This window comes from Achroia grisella, unplaced genomic scaffold (genome assembly GCF_030625045.1).
Source record: "Achroia grisella isolate CSIRO2021 unplaced genomic scaffold, CSIRO_AGI_Agris_v1 utg1867, whole genome shotgun sequence".
Lineage (NCBI taxonomy): Eukaryota > Metazoa > Arthropoda > Insecta > Lepidoptera > Pyralidae > Achroia > Achroia grisella.
This window is the reverse complement of record NW_026712690.1, coordinates 444,896-459,388: the sequence shown is the minus strand read 5'-3', so window position 1 is coordinate 459,388 and position 14,493 is coordinate 444,896. Positions and strand designations below refer to the sequence as shown.

At 33.0% G+C, this 14,493-nt stretch overlaps 2 protein-coding genes across 2 annotated transcripts in view; both read right to left on the bottom strand.

Annotated features, from left to right (window-relative positions):
- Nucleotides 1–5,256: 5,256 nt before the first annotated feature.
- LOC131841662 (uncharacterized) lies at nucleotides 5,257–6,011 on the bottom strand. The gene has a single exon (XM_059189987.1). It carries the CDS (start codon nucleotides 5,907–5,909, stop codon nucleotides 5,400–5,402), a length of 510 nt encoding a protein of 169 aa, XP_059045970.1. The 5' UTR covers nucleotides 5,910–6,011; the 3' UTR covers nucleotides 5,257–5,399.
- An 896-nt stretch (nucleotides 6,012–6,907) lies between these two features.
- Nucleotides 6,908–14,493, bottom strand: part of LOC131841653 (mucin-2) — a 42,496-nt gene continuing 34,910 nt past the window's right edge. Inside the window, exons 2-3 of the mRNA XM_059189978.1 lie at nucleotides 8,956–13,464; nucleotides 6,908–8,713 (exon numbers count right to left, since the gene is read on the bottom strand). Coding sequence (XP_059045961.1) covers nucleotides 7,778–8,713; nucleotides 8,956–13,464 — 5,445 coding nt within the window. The 3' untranslated portion in view covers nucleotides 6,908–7,777. The remainder of the gene's footprint in view (nucleotides 8,714–8,955; nucleotides 13,465–14,493) is intronic.

Below are 14,493 nucleotides of genomic sequence, written 5' to 3'. Positions count from 1 at the left end.
GTGTAAAAAGAATAGTTATTATTAGTTTACTAATATAATTTTATATTTATCCGCCTACAAACGTACGAACGACACAGTGTTTAGGTACAAACAAACTATAGTACGTATAGTGTCCTACACAATAAGTAAAGCGCATTATGTGTGTGGCAAAATTAAAACATTGTGAGAATGAGAATAAAGTTTCTTTACAAAGACAAAATATCTCAGATAAAACATCTCTGGATTTATAAAAAAATTTTTTAGAAAAACACAAATTTCCTTTTTGACAAACATAATACATTTACATTAAAAATAGATAAAAAAATATTGATGGTTTTCTTTTTAAATCAATAAAAAATATTAGGTAGTCTTCAAAATTACCATTTATTCAATCATTTTAATAATACTAGCACCATCTAGTGGCTAATATTACAACTAAAAACACTACCTATGCTAATCACTTGACTATTAGAAATTTTATTGTGTTTATAATTCTCAATGTCCACAAATATGTTATCTACAGAATATCAGTTAAATTATATTATTTTGGAATCATATCTATTTAGAAAGCTAAATAATTAAAGATAATAATAACGCAAAGTAAACGCAACTAAGTAGTTTTAAAATCATCCAAATCACATACTTGTGGTTGTCCTGTCTGCGTAGTAGATGTCGCTACGTGCTTAAAAGTTCTTTAATTAGTTTTTAAAATAAATTTATAAATTACTAGCTACCCGCCCCGACTTCGCACGGATGTAAATATACTATACACATAAACCGTCCTATCACTCTAACTATTGTTAAAAACTGCATTAAAATCCGTTGAGTAGTTTAAAAGATCTAAGCGAACAGTAAACGGAAGAGAGTACATTTTATACTATGTAAAGATACATCTACGTAATTTCGGGCATTTCCCCTATAAATAGTAATATTAATTATATAGCAGACTAAAATACTATTACCATTTAAGCCAGAAATTAAAAAATCAAAATATTTTGAAGAAAATATGTTAAATTTTCTTCTGACATTTTGAGTTTTCAACATATCTTATTAATTTTTAATATTAACTGGGTACTTACCTTTTTTTACGGCTCAATATTCTTTGCATCGACGCAAAATATTCTTATTGAAATTCCAAATTCAATTTTTATATCTTTAACTTCAATATCAGCTAGTTTAAAATCATAAAACTTTAAAAAGCAAACACTTTTTTGTTTACAACTGACTAAAATGTTGAAATCTTTTTTCTTTTTTGTAGATGTTTTCCACAGCAGTGTTGTCACTTTTTATTTCTACATTACCCTAAAATTGACTTTTTAAGGTACTATATTTTAAAATGTATATATGTCATTTTTATTAGATTATCTATTACACAGGACAAAAACCTTACTTACCTCTCTGATTTGTGATCTATTATTTTTTTATTTAATATTAATCAATATACATATAATCTAATACTAAAAATTTGGATTCCATATACAGCGGAATAGTGCAAAGAAGATAATATTGATAATATTAATCAACCCTATAAACCCATAGTCATAGTACCACCATTGTCGTTCCTGAGAACTAAGTGTTATATGTATTACATTTACTGTTTGGAACTAATATTTTATGCCTACTTATATATAGCTAATCATTGTTAGGATATTCCTCGCAAATAAAAGTTTCATTTCATTTCATACATTGTTTTTGTCTAACAGATTTTATATATTAATTCAAAATGTAGCAGCCTGTAAAACAATTTGAGAGCTACATGTATTTATAAGACAAAGTTCTAAGTTCTACTTTAAAGTATTTCTTTCTACACAGTATAAATAAACAGAAAAAAATGGTTTTTGTATTTTCGAATAAACGGTTTTTTTTTTCTAAGGTAATCGATCGGAAACTGGTCACACTGTTCCACAGAGTAGATGTTATAAAATTTGCTGTGTACCTTTTTCACAGATTACTACTATGTGACGTCTAATAAATAAATATTTTTTTTAGAAAGAATCCGATTGTTTAAATTTTTGGTTAGTGTTCAGGGGGTAATATTTCTAATTGGCATATAATAAGAATAAGTTATTCCACTAGAAGAAATTTTTACTAGATCTCCTATAAAGAAACTAAATATTAAATAGGGCCATTAATTCAACAATAACGACTTGTGGATAAAATATACACACGCACTATGTGATTTGACTCAATGAGCAAATAATCACTAAGTCTAGCGCAACTGACATTGCTGTAATCATTATTACAGTAATCTGTAGTATTGATTATCTGATTATTAATCTGAAAATTGTATGGTCCTCCCTCTAATGCTAAGAGTACGTGCTGGCTGGAGACCAATGATGGATCATACGATTAGGATGAAGTCAGTTCAGTTAGGCCCTTGTGGAGAAATCACTATAAATTTACCAAGACTTATAGGGCTTACCGCGTGGAGGTTGACTTGATATGCTACATTGCTGGCAATGGGTCCACTAGTTCCCAATACTTCGATTATTTCGTTCCAGTACTAATAGAGCAAAAATAAAAATGACAATTAAAATTGTAAAATGTCAAGTTGTTTAAAAGTAATAAAACTAGGTACATTTAAAGGACTTTAATTATAATAATGATAATAGTCCTTGGACAATTCATATAGCGCCATCTAGTTCTAATTAAGCAGAGCTTGTGTTACAGCTACTAGACTACCGATATAAATAAATAGATACTTTTTTTGTAATTAAATAAATAATATATGTAGGAAACACCCAGACCGGCACAATCATACTTATGAATACAAATGTTTGTATTATGCGAGAATCGCACCTGCACCCATCGGTAGAAAAGCGGTGTGCTAAACTACCGAGGTCATCAAAAATAAGTTACATAGGGTATGTAGACTATGTAATCTAATTTAAACCAATTTTATAGAAGTTTTAACTTTAATATTTATTATGTCACTTTAATGTTAAAGAATTTGACTGTCCACTTGATGGTAAGCAGTGACCACAGGCTATATGCATGAAAATCACTATGGCCATCACATTATACCTGTGTTACTCCTCATGCATTCCCATTCTTGAGAACTGAGATGACATACTTCTTATCCTGTAAAATTGTAATTTAAGAGAAATCTATCTCAAAGATTGATCCTTTCATTGATAGAATACAAATATAAAATATAAGGTACAAGTTTTTGAAAATAAAACAATTAATATGCTATATTTAATATTTATTATATATTTTCTGCTGGTTTTATTTGACACTAATTTTTTTGTTGTCTCTATACTAGAAAGGCTAAAACTACATGGTTTTTTGGATCTACTTTTCTTTTGTGCATGCCTCTGATACATGACCCTGGTATAAATGGTCATAAAATTAACAACTGATGACTGAGGAAGAAATTAGAAGAACCATTGTGAATACATATTAATATTTTATTTTCACCTCAGAAAAATGTTACATTACATTATATATTATTATGAAATAGGATAATCTATACATATAAATAAAATTGGAGTGTCTGTAATATTCAAATAACCATTCTTTATTACATGGATATGAATACTAATACGGTACATACACCAAAATAACATTTTTTACAATTTTTGTCTGTCTGTCTGTTTGTTCCGGCCAATCTCTGAAATGGCTGGACCAATTTTGACGGGACTTTTATTGGCAGGTAGCTGATGTAATAAGGAGTATCTTAGGCTACTTTTATTGTAGAAAATAAAGTTTAATTCCATGCGGACGAAATTGCAAGTACAGCTAGTTAACCGTAACATTCTGAACACATTGATGAAAAAAATTGATTTGCCTATGATACAACAATGTGTGAGTATACTTGTTAGACAGAGGTCTAACAATTTGTAACGACTGTAACTGTAGTACTAGAGTTAAGAACTTTACTCACAATAGATTAGAAAAAAATACTAACAAATGGGCCATTGATGCCAAAATAAACATATTATTATTATTATAATTAATATTGTCATATTGGATTATCATACACATTGACATACTACATAATATAATATATGTATATCTATAAACAGAATAAAATGAAGTTCCTTCAATCTCATACACTATGCAACAAATTTTAATGCAGTCTTTAGCAAAAGGTAAGAGTGATTCAACAGATAGGCTTATATGTATACCCATGCAACGCTGAGGAAGGTAGCTGGTGTGTATTAAATTTAAAATATTGTTACTCTTATTAAAATTTTAATATTTAGATTTAGGATATTTTATAATTTCTATGGCTTCTAAGTATAGTTCAGAACAAATAAGGTGCTAATTATGAACACCAAAATGGCCTGAGTGTTTTAGTTGCTGCACTCGGATCTTTGGTTGTCACCAAGATAGATTTTGTAAAATGTTATCTGAGTCGGGACCTTAGAATCACCTAATTTTGCCACCAAGGTGAAGTTTACTTTATTTATTTATTTCAGGCCCATATCAGGCTCATACCTTACAGACTAACATACATTTGAATAAATATTATAATACTAATATATTGACGGTAGTGCCAATACACCACATCCTTCAGACTATAGTCCTAAGCCGAATAACTGGCTGATAACATAATCCTGGAGTGCATAGTAGTGGCCACACAACGGAAACAAGTCTTCGGAATGTTGAGGTAGCTCTATGACGCCTGTGAAGACAGTTGGAGACTTCTGCACATTTGGAAGGAGCTTGGCTGGCTACTTTAGTAGCTCGGCTCTTCACGTATAACAGCCCAGATGAAAGGCTGATTGCGGAAAATGGAATCCAACTTACATTACATTACAGCACACCACCTTACTTTTTACAGTCGCAGGTTGAAATCCTCAGTTAAGGAAGTTATGTATACATTCAAAGGTCATTACTTCAAGTTACTTCATGGTCAGTTTCATAGGTTTAGCAGTATAGGACTAATGATTGCAATACAATGCAAATATTCATAAATATTATTGTTTGTATTGGTTATAGTTTTTTCTACGTATTTAAAAAACACAACTGCTTTCCTTGTAACAAAATGGCTTAGTATGAATAGTCTATGATAATTATTATTTTTATTATCATTCAATGCTCAATTCTTCTGGCTTTCTAGTATTTGCTCTGCTATTAAACTGGACCGGTGAATCTACATGGTAGTGCTTCCCACTTACATGCTAGTACTGCTGTGAGTCTCTATGCTATAGCATATGTCCCATAGGATAATTATAATTATATATAATAATTGTCAATTATAATACCACAGATAATTCAGGTTTTCTATGAATTTATTAAGCTGTAGAAGTAACTTATCAGCTTTTTTATTAAGTCAACAGTGTGATTGTACAACAGTTATTTTAAAAAATATATTTGTGTTAAAAATGAAATTCATCTGTAGGTAGTAGGTACTCTGTGACTAGAATAACTTCCTTTAGTTGATACAGTCAATATTGTATATTATTATTGATTCAATCGAGTATTAAACAATCGTCATCATCAACAATACCGCCATTCAAAGCTCTATCTATTATTTCCTTCCACTGATTTTTCAATTCTTTATTTATAAATTTACGTCGCTCTTCTTTTGCCTTATTTTCTATAACCCTCTCAGGAGGTTGTCTCTCCACTAATCCTTTTGTAAATGAGTAAATAACAGTTGTGGAATCGCTTTCTATAAACGCTAAATTAATAGTAGGCCCGGTCTCTACTGTGCATAAATTCTCTTGCATTTTGTTAATAAAATCTAAACTTATATCGTCGTACGTAGGAATGGGTACGTAGATATTTAGTTTATCATTCTTACTGGGCCTCGCAACAACATACAATGTGTCTATATCCTTGTTATAGCAATATTCGGTGTCGTACATAAGTTTCTCGTCCACTAAATGTATATATAAATGGAATGTCAGGGATATCTTCAATTCGGAATTACAGCCGAGCGATTTCATGTCTTCTTTTATTTTCGTTTCAATATCCATCGTTGTTAGTTGATATTTAATTTGTATTATTATTTACGGGTTTACCACTATTCTTTTAATGTTTCGGATAACCTTAAAATAACGTAACTGACAAAACAGCAACAGTTGTCTAAGTGTCATTACGTACAGACATGGCTGTATGAGCGCAGATCCCTTTGCGTTTCCTTTAAAGGATAAACAGTCTAAAAAAAATATATAAGTATCAAAATGAAATTGACAAACAACAAACTGGAGTGTGTTGGGTATTAATATCTAGTTCCAGTACCTATATAAATTTTAACATTCATATTTTTTTTAATATAAGTTTTTCATAGTTTTACATATTTAATTTTAATCATTAGTTTAAAAAATGTAATAGCTCCCTCTAGCGTCCCTTTAAGGAACGTCTTGAAAAATCATACTGAGAGTGTATTATAATTAGTCTACTAGATGACGCTATCGTACATATTAAGATAGAAGTTGATAAATATGTATTAGTATATTATTGTGTAATATTATGTCATCTGTGGTATTATTATTTAATAATTGTGGTACTATCTCCAACTGTTCGGGTGGTAGGTACATTTGTATAATATCGGGATGGGCTATTCCATTTCCCAGCAGTGAGCAAAAGCAATAACTTTAGTTCGTCCTATTTCTTGCCCCGAAATTACACTAGCTATAATACTGTAATTTCAAGAAACAGGACATATTAGTCCTTTAGAATGGCAACGCATGAATGGTATCATTGGTCCTTTTTTCGAACTACTCTAATGCTGTTAGCTGCTGCCGGCATTTACAGCTCCACTGGATGCTAGGGGGCATGTACATATGGCACACCAAATTTGCGGTAGGACTTATAGTATACATAAGTATACATATGTTGTATATGTGGTACAGTATATTTGAGACGATTACCGCTTACTGTCAGGTGGGTCATCAGCTTGTTTGTCATTCCAATTACATAAAAAAAAATCTTAATGAAAAAGTAAATAAATATTATTGAATACTTTATTTTGTTTAATACAAATTACAATTTTAACATTTTAGTACAAAACATACTATTCAAGTCCATTTCAATTCTAAAATAGAGAATAATAGCTTTAAATTTAACAAGGCTTCGGGTGGGATTTATTACATAAATTGTATCAAGTAGGTATGTATATAAAATGCCCGTTCGTAAATAGTAGTTAGAGATGAGAAAATAAATAAATAATAAGATTTTTAATTAGAATTCTATTCTATTGTAGCTGTAACATAATTTTCAGTCATAAAACCTATTTATACATATTATGTAGGGCCATCAGTTCCGAATACCTTCATCCTATTCGGAGACGAGACCGAGGTACCATAATACAGGAGCTGATGAATACTGCGAGTCACCTAAGAGTTGGAGCGAAGAAAGTAATACCTTGCTCCAATAATATAATTTTGGGTACACGGTCCAAAACATGACGATTATGATTTGAAGTCTAGAATATAAATTTTCTTGTCATCGTATATAAATAATTTTTTTTATACAAAAATAGAAAACTTTAAAACTATACATTAAATACTATGTAATATTATATTTTAATTTTATACACCGTCTAACTTTTAGATGTGGCCACAAACCTAAAAGTTAAAATAACATTAGTTCTACATCCTAAGAATAAAAATAAGAAGGTGGAACCAAGTAAAGAGGTTATGCTATTTACAAGATTTCACCGCAAAACTTACATTTAGGTACATCAATAAATATCTCATAAGGCTACGTTAGACAATGACTCAAATACTACAAAAAATAATACAAAAATATTTGAGGTTTACACAATTTACACATAATCACTTTGTCTCTAGTCACTACTTCTGAACAAGTCTTTAGCACCATAGATTAACATTTTCTAGTTTTATAAAATATCTTTATTAGTTTTAATACATTTTCCTCTAAAGCAAATTTCCGTTTCATGTGATATTTCTGTTGACATAGATGTACTTAGAACATTCGCTGGGTTCATAAAACTAGAAACAGAAGACGTTTCTATATTTGTTATTGGGGTTGTAGTTATTGCGGCTTTTGTTTTATCGTCATTAGAAATCTTTTTAATATCCTCAAAAGTATCCTGATCATCCTGATTTGAAGGTTCAGTTGTGATTTCATCAGGAATATAAGTTGTTTCGGTGGTAGATAATTTAGTCTTTATTTGTTCTGTGGTTAATTCGATATTTTTCTGAGGTACCTTTGTAATGGTGTCATTTCTTACTACGTCTTTATTATCACTAGAAGTTGTACCGAAGAGATAGTCCATAAAACTGAAACTGTCAGTTTTGTCAAGTATTCCTAATACATTTTCACTCGCTGTGGGTTCAGTAGGTGTACTAAAATACATATTGTCCATGATAGTAGGATCTGGGGTATTTGTACCAACATCTTCATCTTCCACACTGGTTGATTTGATAGTTGTAGCTTCTTTCGTAGTATACGTTTCACTAATTTTAGCTTCGTCATCTACAGGTCCTTCACTATGCTCTGATGTAACCTCTTTGTCAATTTTTGGTATGTCTACGTATGAAAGTGCATCGGCATCATAAAGACTTTCCTCATTGCTCGCAAAAATATCTTTTATGAATTGGAAGCTCGGTTTGTAAGTCGTGGCAGATATTTTAGGCTTCTCGTTTATATTAGATTTCTCATGTACCGCGTTAGAAAGTTTCACAGATTCTCCAAGTCGATTAACTGTGTTAGTGTAGTATTGAGATTCTGCTACTTCTATAGATTCTGTGCTGGGTCGTACTTTAACTTTCTTCCAGAATCCCCGACGACGATTTTTTCCTTTGGGCCCATCCTGAAACAATATTATTGTAAATTATGTACTAAGTTAAAAAAATTAAAATCTAATTTCTAATATAAAACATTGTCACAGTTGAGGTAAAAAAATTTAGTTCTTAGTAAATACTGAATTATGTCAACTATTTAAATGAAGCTAACTTTTTACATTTTATTGTGGAAAATGGAATAAAATAATGGATATGCAACATTTATGTCGATAAGTCATAATAAAAGTATATAATAATAATATTAAGGTACCTGGCTGATATTGGCAGTATTATCTTCAGTCGCAGGTGCCGCTGTTATAATCTCATCTTCGATAGTGGTAGATTGTTTAGTCGCAAACTCTTCTCCTGGATAAATTATTCTCTCTGGTGGTATCTCTCCAATTTCACCACCCTTATGTTTGGTTACTTTCGATGTATATTCATCTTTATCTTGTTCTTCTAAGCTTTTCATTACTTCTTCTAACATAGTCTCAAAAGTAGACATATTATCGCTAGATTCGCCTTTTGTTGTTTTACTTTGCTCTACAAGAGCTTCAAGTGTCGGTGGTATATCAGGTATCTTCTTGTTGACTCTATTATTTGTAGCTGGTGTTACAGATATGAGAATATCATCGTACTCATTTCTTGCTGTTATAATATCTAATTCAATATTATCTTGTAATTTGTCAGATCTGCGCTCAGTTGTAGCAACTTTACTTTCATCTAAAATGTCATTAGGGTTATAGGGTTTAAAAGATTCGGATGAAATTTTTGGTGACCACTGTTCAGTTTCCGGCGCAAGATACTTTGGTCTGGTGATGGAGTAGTTGGGATCCTGATCTTCTGATTCTTCAGATTCAATTTCGGGTTTCTTGTTGTACCTTTCTGATAACCTTGATTTATGATTGTATCTACTGCTGTATGTACTTCTAACAGTTGCTGGAGATGATTCCGTTTGAATGTCAGGTTTTTCAGTAGGTTTTTCTGTGGGTCGTCGGCCTCTAAATCTATTTTTTACTTCATATATCTTTTTTGTGCTTGTAGCTTCAGTAGTTGTTGTTGAGTAGGACGGGCGACGACGACGAAACTGACCACGTTTTATGAAAGACTCTTGTGTAGATGAACTTATAGAAGGCTCTGTAGAAGAATCTGGTTTATAGACCGGATGTCTATGATCCTGAACCTCAGTACGAGCATGTACTTGCTTTGTTTTTAAGTCAGCTTCTATTTCTTCAATCCGCATTGTAGTTCTACGTCTATCAAAAGCTGGTCTGTAAGTTACAGCATGTACAGGTCTTCTTCTGTCAGATTTTGATCTAGAACTTTCTGTAGACGAGGCTTGATGATATTGTTTTATTACTCCTGGACGTACTCGTACTCTGTTGTACGATGGCGTAGTTTGAACAATATTTTCTTCTGGTTCACTTTCAGTATTAGTTTCCTGACTTCCAACTTTGGTAATTTCAATGTCGTGACTGGTAGTGTCTTCTTGTTTTGCCGAAGATTCTTCATGGGCAACTGAATACTCAGGTTGTTCAGTATTGGCACTAAAAGTTGGCTCTGTGGCATATGCTATTATTTCTGGTTTTTCAAAATTTTGTTCAGATATTGTTTGACTTGGCAGTTCTTGTTGTTTTTCAATATAATCTTCTTGCGATACTGTTTGTTGAACTGGTGCTGGGCTACTTCGAGTTTGCTGATATTCTATAGAGGATTCTGACCGTGAAGTATAATTGGGAACTTCTTCTTTGTAATCAATATCACCACCCAATTGAGTTACAGCAGGGGATTGATGAGCATAGGCATTTTCTGTATCATAAATTTCAGGTCCATTTTGTACAGATTTAGTATAATGATTTTTTGGAGATGGTTCAGTTATAGCCTCTATATCTACTGTACTTGTTCTTTCCATTAATGTGACTGGATAGTTTTGGTGGAGAATATCTCTTTGATATGCAAGATCAGTCTCTTTTCCGTTCTGTAATTTATTTTTCTTCTCATATATTTCATCATTTCCAGAAGGTTTGTATTGAATACGACCTCTTGATCTCGTTCGAGGAGATTTTGTAGAACTTTCATTAGTATCGATAGGTTTTCGAGTCGTCCTTTCGTTTGAAATTTTGTTAGGTTCATATCTAGGCCTAGAAGGTAGAGGTCTTCTTTCTCTCAGTGGTCTACGAGTGACCGTAGATTTGGTTATAGATTCGCTTGACTCGGTTCTCGGAGTCGTAGTATATCTCGGTCGGCCTCTGGTTCTGATTGGGTTCCTTCTAGTAGTGGATGCAGCCGTTGTAGTACTTGTTGTCGAAGTGGTAGGGCTTGGACGTGCGATTTCTTCGGACTCGTATCCATTTTCATATCTATTGTAGACTTGTCTTTGATTATCTACTTCTGCTGAGGGTCCTGTTATTTTATTAATTATAGTTTCTGTTAAGTTTTCATAACCTTGTACGTTATCATTTACGGAGTATTGTGGTTGGTTATTTTGATTACTTTGTAAACTAGTATCGACATTAGCAATATTAGCATTTTGAAGTGGATTATACGTCGTTTGAGTTTTTGTGGTAAAGTCGTTGGAATTATACACTGAATGTTTTATGTTTTCTATTTCAGATTCATAGTGAATTTCAGGGCTATAATTTTGTAAATAATTTGGAGATGTTTGTTGTGTTGATTTCTGTGTGACAATTTCGTCAGATTTCGCGGGCAGATTTTGTCGTGGAGTTGTGCTTATTGGGGCCTGGGAAGTCTTTGGTAATTCAAGTTTTAATCCAGGTGGAGGAGGAGCGTATGAATCTTTGAATTCGTCGAAATAACTGTGATAATCTAATGGGGTACTGAAGTGGAAAGCTTGATTTATGGAATAAGGGTTATGTGTCTCTAGTAATTGATTTGAATGAGTTGATGATTTCGTAGTCGTAACTGTGGTCGTTGGTTTTAAAGTTGTTGTTTCTGCCTTTGGTCCGGCAGTATAAAATCTTGTATTGTCTGGTTTTCTATCATCATTTTGAGTTGGAAATTTAACAAATTGAGGAGCATTATATTGATCACCAATATTGGATAAGAAATAACCAGTCTTTTGTGCTTTCTCAGGATTAGGTGCGGATTCCCTCAAAGGCGGTAGAGCTGTGATCGTTTGAGGTTCAATTGAGTAATAAGTTGATTCATGCCTTGGTGGTGGATTCGTTTTAGGAGCTCTCGTAGTATAATAATTATAATTTTGAGATATCTCCGGTTTATGTTCTTGTTTATGTGATGGGGTTATCGAATACGAATTTGGAATTATTTTAGCGGTTGGAGTTGAAAGCACTGTTGGCGTTGTGTGGTATTGTGGCGTAGATTGGAACTTAGATGTTGGATATGCAGTAGATGGCGTCTCTTTAATCAGTGAATTTATTACTACAGAACCCACGTGTGGAGATGGAAAAGGAATTTTGGCAAAACCATTAGGAGTATTATAACTCAAGGGTGCAACAAAAAATGGTAATTGTCGAAGTTTTTTATCGGTATGTTCAATGTTAGACAAGTATGGTAATTCAAATTTGACGAAATTTTCAGGTGGTGTCAACGAAGATGGGCCGATAAATACCTTTGGTGCATTTAAAGGATTGACAGAATCTAGGACGGCGATAGTGTTAGCATTTTTCAATGATGCTAAAACGTCACCAACTTTTATATTACTATTTTTCTTCCCTTCTTGAAATATAGCTAGAGGTGGTTGATGCGGCTTCAATTTTTTTGGTTTAGGAGTAGTAGGTGGAGAAGTGGGAAAAGGTGAAGTAATAGTAGAGAACTTTGGCACTTGGTCAATTTCTTTGAAAAGATCGTAGTTACTGAAGTAATCTTTATTAGATGAGAAAGCGTCGACTGGCTTCGCTACTGGTCTCTGATAATCAGCTATGAATGTTTGTTGCATTGGTTCAAGTTTTGGTAGTCCTTGAGAATATAAGTCAGAGTTTAATATTTGTGGGGTAGCTACTGGACTTCTGAAATTAAACTGCCCTCTATTTAACGATTCTAGAGGAACATAAAGTAGTTGTACTTCTTCTCTTTCAGGTTTTGTTTTTGATGCTATCTGCTCTGTTTTTGGTACTTCAAATTTAAGCTTCTGAAGTGATTGCAGTTTCTTTTGTGCATTAAAACCAAAGTTGCTACTAGATTGATTTTCCACGCGGTATCCGTCTACAAATTTCGCAGTTTCCAGAGTTGGTTTCGGTACTTGATTTATAAATGGTTTGGTTTGTTGTATCGACGGTATATTTGGCTTTGTAAATTGAACTTGACTGGGTGGTATAGGTTGTTTCTGAGGCGCGCGTGTTGGAGGACCATTTTCGAAACTGAGTTGAGGTGCGACAAAACCTTGGTTCAATGGGAAATTTGGTTGTGACAGACCAAATCTAATGCTCTGGCCAAAACCTTGATCAGTTAAAAAGTTCTGTGGGGCTGACGGCACGGATTGCAAATATAACTGTCTGTTTGCTGGGGAATTGAAGTATGTTCTCGATGGGAAAGATTCTTGGCTAAAGCCATTCGGTCTTGCAAATCCTGGGAAAGGTTCTGTCAGTATTCTGGGTTCAGCGACCGCCTGCCTCTTGATCGGAGTCGCTGGTTTGATCTGAGGTGCCTCTCTCTCTATAGGTCCGGAAAGAGGTACCCAATCGCTAATGTCTGAAGTGTAGGAGCTAATTTGTCGAGACCATCTCGTTTGTTCCTTGTGTGATGATGTGGCAGCCAACAGCAGTATGAAGCAGGCCAGTTGGGGCACAATGTGGTGCGCCATCTGAAAAAAAAATTACGGTTTAAGATATTTTATTTCTTCTTGTATTCATGAGTGTAACTATTCACATTGAACAGGGCGTTTTCTATGTAGTATGTGTATGTATGTATGTACTTAGCTTGGGATTATATTACGCTGTGTGAATTGTTAATTAATTCATAAAAATCGGCCGTTTCGGAGGAGTATGGCAACTAAAATTGTGACACGAGAAATTTATATATAAGGTAAACGTAATATTTAGCGCGTGATGTTTCTATTGTAATCTTCGAATAAGTAATTATAACATTGCAATGGAAATTTAACTTTATCTCTAGCATCTTATGGGGTTTCAGAAACAAAGACTGAATCAACATTGGCGTGATGTGAGCAATTTACTTTTTAAGAATACTTACACAATACATTGCGTATGTAACTAATTGCTCTTTTTATATAATCTCAATGTTTTTAAGTTTACTCGCTCGTAATATTGTTTCCAAATGTTTACAACCCAATGGGAAATGTACAGAACATTGAGATATTTATTTTCCATATGTTACCATATTATTGCGAAGTTTCAATTATTACTTTGATGTTTTTAGTAATCGATGGTTATCGTTTTTGTTACGATTTATTGATTTCAAATTGGTGTTTATTTTACTGAAGATTTATTTAGAAATATATATACTTCTCTCTTCATATGTCTATTTTTCTTGAGGCTCTACGTACAATTTGGTTATCAGGTCATTTTATCCCTTATTGGGAAGTTTCAGAAATGATACGTCAATGCAGCAGTACTTTTATTTTATTCATTTTTCTAATTACACTCCACATAAATTGCATCGCTGTACATTCATGTCTGGTCGTCTCGGTCGCCTCGAACAAAGAGAGCAGTCCCCTCCCTCCTTGTTCCCGGCCTCTTTATATCTATTGCTATTGGTGGCGGCATAATCGTGACGCCACCAACATCACGTGACTCACTACGGTTCCAAATTTGAAATGTAAGTAACAAACTAGTCAACTGAGTGTTCTTTATGTATTGAAGCTAACACCCTG